The following is a 10,000-nucleotide window of genomic DNA, read 5'->3' as shown; positions in this document are numbered from 1 at the left end:
GACAAGGAAAAAAAAATTAGAAATTGGTTCTCCTCCCCAGTGCCGGGAGGTGGAAAGGTTGTTTTTCCTCCAGTTGTATTCAACTACTGTAAATAATTTGCCGTGCTTTTTGTGAGCTCAAAGGATTCAATGGCAACCTTCCACAGGAGCAGCAGGGGGAATTAGTTTACTTGGAAACGATCTGCGAGTGTGTGTATATACTGCTGGTGAATATTAGATGATTGGATAATGAGGTGTTAGCAAGGAGAGGCTATGGAGAAGTAAATATTGGTGGGGTTTAGGGGGGACTTTTCTTTAAAGAATGTGTTGCTAATGCAGAGCATTCCATCTGCCATGGAAGGTGGCGGAGCATGGCATAAACCCCATCTTTTTAAGAGGGGGTTATACCCTGGCCAGAAGAAAACAAAAGTTTTCGAATAAGCAAGGCCAGGATTTTGGGCATATTCCTTGCAGGCAACGCCATCCCTATTTTAAGACACGAAAGTTGATTCCAGCTCCACTAAAATCCCAGGAAGTTGTGTTGTGGTTTCAGTGGGAGTAGAACTGGGTGGTGATGCTCATTTTTGGAGCATGGACCACTCATGAGGTTGCTGAGATCTCCTGAATCCCATCAACCTCCAACTCAGAGTGTCTCCCTCCTCCATTCAAGGGTATTTGCCTCTCTGCTACTCTATTCCACACTCTGACTTGTTTCATTACTATAATTGTTATTAAAAGTGGGACTTTAAGGAGCAGCCTTGAGATTTTCACATTCATTTGCAGCGGTGCAGCTTCCTTGACTGAGCATTTATGGGATGTTAAGCAAAGAGGATTTGGCACTGTGTTTTTTAGCATTGAAAGAAAGCAAATCAATTACCGTATCTCAAAAAAAAAAAAAAAAAGGAGCTGTTGGTAAATGACATTTATGTAGATTTTCTTTAGCATGTAAAAGTGGCCTTTATTTTTCTAAGTGATATTTTCTGCTCAGAGTCAAATTCTTTTCATGGAGCTTACAAAAATAAATACTCGTATTTTGCTAAGATCATAATAGCTCATTAGAAGAGGCTGAATTTGGACCTAGACTAAAACCTAACACCACAGGGCTGAGCATGCTTACTTGAACCTATAATGTTGCTAGTTCTGGCTCTCTGGGGAAGGAGAGGACGAGGGGAGAGGATTCAGCCTTCTTAATTGTGAACCTCATTAGTGACGGTTGCTAGGCAAAACACACACCTACTTTCCACGCATATGAAAGAGATAAACAATACGTCATAGACCATAATGACTCTGGTGCTCAGGGCGACCTTTAATTATTATATTTTTGGTCTCTTATACCTTAGTTATTAATGCAGAAAAACAAATTAGGGTTGTGTGTGTGGACCGTGGCAGATTTGTAAATAATTTTCCATTTTTTGATGTCTAGATTGCTTTGCCTTCTGATAGTTGGTGCTTGTCTCGTTCTTTTGCCTCTCTGCCCACTGGTAAATACTGTTTGAAACTAAAATGGCAATGATTGTATTGTTATCACTTTAATTAATTTTATTAGTGTAAAAAGCCATGATCCTGTCAATATGTTGGTAACAACTTGCAAGAGGAGTCCCACACAAACTGGTATGTATGGTCTGGCCACACCAGGTCACAGTGAGTTTGAGAATCTAACTCTTTCAGAACTGAAGATGCATTTAATCCCCGTCCATTTAAAATTCTGGGCAGTCCTAAAGTGGCCAGGCCATTGGACTGGATGAGCCTTCCAAGTGAAAATATTCTATTCTATTCTATTCTATTCTATTCTATTCTATTCTATTCTATTCTATTCTATCCTACCCTATGCTACCCTACACTACCCTATGTTATCCTATCCCATCCTATCCTATCCTATCCTATCCTATCCTATCCTATCCTATCCTATCCTATCCTATCCTATCCTATCCTATCCTATCCTATCCTATCCTATCCTATCCTATCCTAATCCTATCCTAATCCTATCCTATCCTATCCTATCCTATCCTATCCTATCCTATCCTATCCTATCCTATCCTATCCTAATCCTATCCTATCCTATCCCATCCCATCCCCTCCCATCCCATCCCATCCCATGCCATCCTATCCTATCCTATCCTATCCTATCCTATCCTATCCTATCCTATCCTATCCTATCCTATCCTATCCTATCCTATCCTATCCTATCCTATCCTATCTTATCGTAATCCTATCCTATCCTATCCTAGCCTAGCCTAGCCTAACCTATCCTATCCCATCCCATCCCATTCCATCCCATCCCATCCCATCCCATCCCATCCCATCCCATCCCATCCCATCCCATCCCATCCCATCCCATCCCATCCTACCCTATCCCATCCTATCCCATCCTATCCTACCTTAGCCCATCCTAATTGTATTTAAAACCAGGTTCCCTGAGAGCTGGTTTGTACCCTTACACTGGTATATTTTACAGTGCAAAGGAAGTGATATTTAAATCTAAATGATTCTTCTGGGCTTTGCAGTGGAATAAATCCAAGTGTTCACGTGTACGGGCACAGCCGCAAGTGCGTGCAAGTGATTTGGAGGCTGATGGGCTCCAGAAAGACAGGATTCCACAATTCTGGATTTCCAGAGGCACTTTCCATTCTCCTCTTCATCTCAGACTATCTTCTTCTAGCAGTTCAGGCAAGGAGTCAATCACACTGAAAACATTTTCTGCTGTTTTCCTCATGCAAAGCCCCTCCTGCTGTAATCTGCAGTAAGGCCCAGCCACAGGAAATCGACCTCACAGTAAATTCTTTACACATTCGGTCATGTTTTTACCATCCACTTAAACTTGCATACATAACCTGAGACTGTTCCTCTGGATCAAGGAATATGACAAGCCAAAATAAAATCAAGTCAAATTAAAGAGCAAGAAAAAGCTGCAAGCAAAACAAGAGTGAAATAAAAAAAAAAAACACAAGAGGAAAAGATGAAAAATTGGTTTTGACTGCGAAACTGCAAGTATTAAATAAAGAAAGGAGTCAGAAGCAAATTCAGAAGCGTCCATATTCTAGTTGACAAGGGCTGAGAAATACTAATGGACTTTCTTTAATGGGTGGTTTGATGGATGAGAGAAGAAATGATGTAAAATATAAACGTAGTGGTGTCTCAACATAAAGTATGGTGCAAAAAAAAAAACTAAAATAAAAAAAATAAAAATAAAAAAGGCATTGCAAATAAAAAAAAAGACATGTAAATGTGTGCCTACCATTTTCCAGATAAGAAGGGGCCGTACCTTCTGAGGGGTCAAGGCGGCGAGCCCGCCTCCCGTGTTTGGAATTGTTGTGTACAAACATGTTGTCTGAGACAGCCAGCACGTGGCCATCCACATTGACTGTTGTTGATACAACAACCTGGAAAAGAGAACAAAACCCCACATTGAAAAAATCCTGCAGATTTGCACCCAATCAGGTCTGGTAAGACACAGCAACATCCTGTTACTTTTCTATTTCTATTTAAACCAAGTGACTGACATCTCTGAATACATCTTTGTTTACGTGGGGACCACTGGTGATTTTTAAAGCACAATTGTTTCTCTTCAGAACCTGCTACACTAATTAGAGTTTAATCTCCTATTATGCTAACAAATGAATTCAATTCAGGGAAATATTCTTCTAGCCATTAGTTTCAGAAACACCCCTCTAGCCACTCATTTTAAAAGCTGCTGTTTTGATTGATCTGTTGATATATTGATTAGATAGTTTATCTAATTAAAATTTGTTCACTTGAGACTGTCTTCAAATGAAGGGTTGTGAGGATTCCAAATAAAAAAAGCTTAATAAATCAGGAACCATCGTAACTGCCCATTTTTTCTTCAGTAAATGATCTCCAGGTCAGTTTTACAATTACATTTAATGTCTGATAATGAACTTTTTTGCATCTGAAAAGACCGAGTTGAATATGAATAGTGAAAGTGTTTTCAATCCATGAAAAGTATCCCTTCTCAAGTTCATTTGGATGGTGATTGACCCTGGTATGTCAATGGAATTTCCTCCTTTATTTTTGAGTGAAAGGCTCCTATTCTTGTGTCCAGGTTCAGAGTCCGGCCATAGAAGAGATGATGGATAGGGCCTCCTTTGGCTTCCAGCTGCTTCTCAGTAGAAAATGGCAAAGGACCATATGCAAAAGGCACAACCTTCCCGATGAAAACACCTCCACAATGGAGCTGCGAGACTCCTTCCGGAAGCGATGCCGTGTGAGCACAGGCCAAGGAGGGAACCGGGGGCTGTGTCTGTGCTCGTGTGGAACACGGCTCTGCAGGTCGAGCACTGTCAGCCCAGACACACATTTATATCTGATTTAAACACTCCAGCTGGGCCCTGTGCTGGGGGTTCCAGGCTTTCTACACGGAGCAGCCACTGCAGCAATTTCTTTGGCGTTAGTAGAGTCCATAAAGCCAATGGCTAAATTACACCTTATCAACCCAACTGGTGACAGCAGCAAAAGGTAGGACAAATTTTAGCTTTCACCCTCCATTTATTTTATTTTGGGATGTAACAAAGATGATTGAAGGGTTCTCCCACCAGCTCCTCAACCCAAACACTTCACAGACACAAATGGAAGGGGAGAAATGAGCCTCCTTTGGCAGAGAGCCGGTCCAAGGCATCAGAAGAAAATCCTTGTCTGCTCCTATGTTTTGGATCACCTCTGATCCTGCTTCTCATTCACAAGCCATAATTAGCTTTCAGCTATCACAGCACCTTTGCTGTGTATCCTTCCTCCTCTGAGACAGCCATCTGCGGTACCCTTTAGAACAGCCCGAGGGCAGTTCTCTGCCAGTCTGCTCTGCTTCCCCAGCTCTCTCCTCCCACCAGTGGACACTTTCACTCTTGTCAACATGCACTTCGGAGACTGCTGAGGTTGCATGCTCACCTCGGCCACAGAGCTGCTGCCAGGCCACGGGGCTATCAGCTTTCACTCCTAATGAGATTCCCAGACTTGAAAAAATATTGCAAAACATAAAAGCGTGACTTTCAGCCAAGATTTCTGGGTTTGGTTCCTAGAACACAGCGTATTAAAAAGACAGAGCAAGGTGTATATGAAAATGACAACTATTTTTGTTCTGTCATGTATATATAGGTCAGTCACCAAGGGAAAATAGTGCAGTTCAGCAAAAGAAAGTCGACGTGCTACGCTTTGTTATATCGCCTTCCTCCTGCAGTGCACCTCCAGAAAGGTGCTGAGGCAGTGAAACCAGGTAAAAATACTGTTCAAGATCTGACATCCTGTTAAGTCCAGTTAAACCTTCTGAGAGGCAGGAAGATTAGCTAAAGAGACCCAGCAAAGTCTTTCTAGTGCCTACTGGCTCCATTGTCGACCACAAGATCACTCCTGACTGATGCTTCATTTAGTCATTGGTGAGACAAAGAGGACATTTCCACTCATTCCAGGTTTGACCTTCCGTTCTGTTCAGATGGATCAATATCACCGATGCCACATGAAGCTGAGATGCATGAAAAATGGAAGCTTGGCTCAATTGTTTTGAAAGAATAATTTTTTTTTCCAGCTACAGATCTTTTCTGTTGGCTGGCTTGGGGGTGCTGGCCTCCCCAGCTGGTTGGCTGTGCATGAAAACACATGTCACATGTTTTGCTATCAAGTTTAACCACAAGTTATTCTTCTCCAAACTGAGAAAATCTTGAACGTCTCAATACTACTTTATTATTAGAATCAAATATGAATCATTGTGAAATATTTTGAAATCAAAAGCGTTTATTTCCTAACAAGCCTTTCGAATGACCCCAGATACAGAGGAAATCTCTTGTCCATCCCGTCAGCTGTCTCTCTGTAGTGTTATGATTCACCACAGGATATCTCAAAAGCTGTAAGGAGAAAGTGAAGTATTAAACGTTTTCTAACACAACTGAAACGAAAATATGTGGGTTGGGCCACCACTGGTGGATTTACACACTGTGACCCTGAAAAACCCCTGTGTGAGATCCAAACTTCTCTGTGTTCCACGGTTGTGTTGTTAGTAAGATCAAACTACTTGGCCCACATAAAACCTCTGCAGGTCTGAGCACACTCCAAACTGCTACACAAGGTGTTAGTAGGAAGGAAACCCAGGAAAATACTTTCCAAGGAGAGATCCACCTGCTTCAGCACTGATCCCTTACAATCCACTGCAGAACTGGGTGTGTCCCAAGAAGCAGCATTTAAATTAGAGGGGGACATGTAAAACGGGGACAGTAATGCTATTTAAGCATTGGAACTACACTAAGTAGAAGCACTGACACTGTTTTTTCATTAGGAAAACTTCAAGAGGAAGATGTGACTAAGCCTTTTATGTACCATTTATGTTTTAAAGGGATCTGTACCTGGAATCTTCGCATGTCTCGTGGGTTGCCTGCATTCTTCAAACAGTTCTGATTGCACTTGAGGAAAAACTTTAGAAAGAATCTATAAAAATACAAAATTGAAATCTATTAGATTCATCAAAATGTAAATCCAATTTTAAAAAAGTTTAATAAAATTTAATTGTAAATAGTTACACCCAAAAGAATACTGGTAGTGAAATATTACTTTCCTGTTTGTTAATGAACTTATTTTAAAGCATAAGAACCTCTGTCATAAACAGAACATTATTGCCAAGGAAAGGCAAATTTATATTTTTAATTTTTCAACAACTACAAATGTATTGACTCCAGGCCATATCCTCAGCTCGGTGTGGGAAAGTTGATTTCAATGACTCATTGACTTCAAAGGCAATGACTTACACCAGATGAGAATTTGTCTCTATTTTTTTAATACTTTTTATTTTTTCCCAACTTATATTAGCAGCAATGACCTCTACATCGAAAAATTCCAAAGGTAATGAATGATCAATCTTCTGAAAAACACTTGGCTTTGCCTCCGGTTTGGAAACTCTCTCTATTCAAAGGGACTCGATCCAACTCCTGCTGACTCCAGGGAGATCCAGGCAGGATCTGCCCACCGGCAAGGCCCCACTTCCCTCATTGTTTTTGAAAGGAAAGGAACATGGCAAATTAGGCCCTGTCTTACGACCTCTTCAACCTTTGCCAGCCTTTAGCTGTGAGGAGTTGCTCTACCCAGGGATCGAAATCCAGCTTATTTCTGCTGAGCAGCAACCAGCAATTATTTAGGACTAACCCTTATCATCCAGGCATCTCCCCATAAACCGCTTGTGCAGCAACGCTGCCTCAGGGGAACACAGCAAGCACTTAGAGGAAAGGGGAAGGCTTGGCAAGATGGAAACTCCTTTCTGCTGCCCTCCTGTACTGGAGGAAGGAGCTGAGCTGGGAAGTCTCCACCCTGTAGGTGAAGGAAAATGGGGGACCCTCACTGTCCTGCCATCCCACAGGAGGGCAGCCACAGCCTGACACCACATCTTTTCTTTACATCATTTTATTTTCATGATTCCTCACAAAAAGATGTTCTATGGGTCTGTTTTCTGGCTAATGACCAACAGCTCATTAGCTTGTCATTACAAGCAAAGCTCAGGTCTTTCTCCTCAGCCAGAGTTTGTCAGATGTTCCAGTCCAGCAGCTTGTGCTGCCCAGCTTCATACACATTGGACAGAGAGGTCAGCCAGAGCTTTCATATTTAGAATATGAACAACTATTATTTGTTCTTTCATGTTAATATTTATAAGTGACTATGACTATTTTAATTGCACACACCTCATAGAAATTTCCCTGTGCCAACTGCACTCCTGGCAGGACTCAAGATAGGCACTCCTTCCCTTCTTGAGCACCCAACATGAATCAGCCATGGCCAACAGAAAGAACAGCTGTGGCTGCACCACATCATGCTCACTCTGAGGGTCATACAGGAGCATTATGGAATTATCCCCAAAGCACCAATCAGTGTTTTTAATCCCAGCTCTTCCTTTTCCTTCAAACCTTGAGCAGGACACCGATGTTCTTACAGGACACTGACGCTGAAGGAGCAATCTCTCATATCAGAGAGGCAAGTATGGGAACAACCAGCTTTACTGAAACTGCATAAATAAATCAGTGCTCTCAGTACAGCTGAATGCACACTTCTTTAAAAATTCCTATCCCAAAACCTGTAAAGGGTTTTAGCTGTTGAGCTGTAAAAGATCGGGATTTCCACAGTGGTTGATGTGACATCCAAGCTCAGATGCTCAGGTTTTCTGGACACTGTTGCAGGGGCAATATCAGCAACTCCATGAAAGTGCATTTATGTAGACACAACTTCCTGCTAAATTTATCTGCTCTGGCTGGCTTTGGGGTTTTTTAAGATACTTATTCTCTCCAGGTCAACTGAATATAGTCCTGGTTCCCTTCCCACGACAGGGGCTCGGAGCAAGACAATCTTTAAGATCCCTTTCAATCCAAACCCTCCCACAATTCTGTGATTCTAAATGCAACATTTCTGTCATGCCTCTGTTTTTGCACACCTTCCACTGCACAGACTGCGATGATGTGCAAGGACCAGCTGATGCCCATGTACAGGACCACCTGGCACTGGGGATTGAGGAGCTGGGACGAGCCTCCAGCTTTAGGGCTCCTTAGTGCCACATCCAGGATGAAGAGCAGTATCTTATCTTTTTTTTTTTTGCCCTGATCTCAAATGGGTGTTGTGAGGCTTATTGAGCTAATGTTTGTAAATTGCTCGGAAATTCTCCAATGAATTGTGCACTAGGAATGCTAAGTATTGCTCCTCGTGGATTGTTTTTAGCGTGAAGCATTCATGATGAATTGTTTCTATACAGAGAGCTCACATCCTGTCAAAGAAAAAGGGCCATTAAGCACCCTTTCACTAAACATCAACTGGAACCGGTATTTGTTCAATTATTTGGTAAAAAGGACCCACTCTTGGTGAAATTAGACATCATTAAGTTTATTTAGACGGCCCTGAGCACTAGGCTAAATACTGAGACTGCAAGGCTGGGGTGAACACGAGCAGAGCTTGTGTTTCAGCTCCACTATGTTTCTTGATACTGGGATATTTTATTTCATGTTTTAATCTGTGCTTTCAGAGAGTTCAGGGGTACAGTGGCATGAAAACAAGATTTTTAGGGGAAGACAATTTAAGTTAAAAATCACATTCCCAGGTAGGATGTTTCTCCTTGCCAGCAGGAGACAACTGACTTGGTTGTTCCTCTGACCAACATGAACCACGGGCACTACAAACCCATCCCTACCACCCCACTCATTTTCTGTGCATCCAAAGACAAGGTCTCTGACACAGCAAGAAGCAAGGACCTGGATGAGAGCTCTACTTGGTCATGTCTCAAACTTTGATGCTCCAACAGAGTAAGAACTCAAACCTTTCTAGGTTTGGCTTTCCCTGCTCTATTTTGTACCATATGCACAAATTGCAGAATTTTTTAATACAGAACAGCCTTCCCTAATGTGCTAAGCTGCTCCTAAAATACTGATACAGAGAAAAATGCAGTCTTTGCCATGTTCCCTTGCTCTGATTTTTTCCCACTGCTAGAAAGGGGCCTGCTACCATCTTAATTAAAATGTATTACCTTCCACAAGACTCCACTATTTTAAGCTAAAATTTACATCTTTTATTAACTCACCTCACCTATACACTTAGCTGGCGGTGCCTCTCGCCGCCCATCTGCCATCCACATACAGTAAGTCACTTGATATTCCACCCACCAATTTTTCCTAACAACCACTGTGCAATTAAACTCCACACGTTCTGTTGCGAGGTAAATTAGGCACACCTGCGGCCAGCCTGCATTTGAACCGCATCAGAAAAGGACCTAACAAGGTGAGAGCACACCACAAAGTTATAGGCCTGTCAAGCAATTAGGTTTTCACTTCTGGGACATCCGCACAGTGCAATTATGCTCCACATTACAACCTGGCTAATCTTCTGAACAAATGTCATGTCTCGGAGAAGCGAGTAAAAGCAGTTCATCTGCAAATGTGTCTGCTCTTAAGCCTCCACCTTATGCACATAACAACCTACAGGAGACTTTTTTTTGTGATATGAAAGATGGGTTTTTTCCGTAGAAGATTTTTTAAGCCCTGCAAGTGCCTTTTCATCC

General features: G+C 42.0%; 1 protein-coding gene across 8 annotated transcripts in view; it reads right to left on the bottom strand.

The window, feature by feature from the left end:
• EBF3 (EBF transcription factor 3) overlaps positions 1–10,000 on the bottom strand; it is a 125,804-nt gene that overhangs the window by 41,174 nt on the left and 74,630 nt on the right. For 5 of the 8 annotated variants that reach the window (XM_071563900.1, XM_071563892.1, XM_071563894.1 and 2 more), the window contains exons 7-8: positions 6,324–6,405; positions 3,215–3,359 (exon numbers count right to left, since the gene is read on the bottom strand). In XM_071563900.1, coding sequence (XP_071420001.1) covers positions 3,215–3,359; positions 6,324–6,405 — 227 coding nt within the window. The remainder of the gene's footprint in view (positions 1–3,214; positions 3,360–6,323; positions 6,406–10,000) is intronic. The other 3 variants (XM_071563893.1, XM_071563895.1, XM_071563899.1) reach the window with 1 other exon arrangement.

This window comes from Pithys albifrons, chromosome 9 (assembly GCF_047495875.1).
Source record: "Pithys albifrons albifrons isolate INPA30051 chromosome 9, PitAlb_v1, whole genome shotgun sequence".
Lineage (NCBI taxonomy): Eukaryota > Metazoa > Chordata > Aves > Passeriformes > Thamnophilidae > Pithys > Pithys albifrons.
Note: the sequence above shows the minus strand (reverse complement) of the source record. Positions and strands in the feature narration are given on the sequence as shown.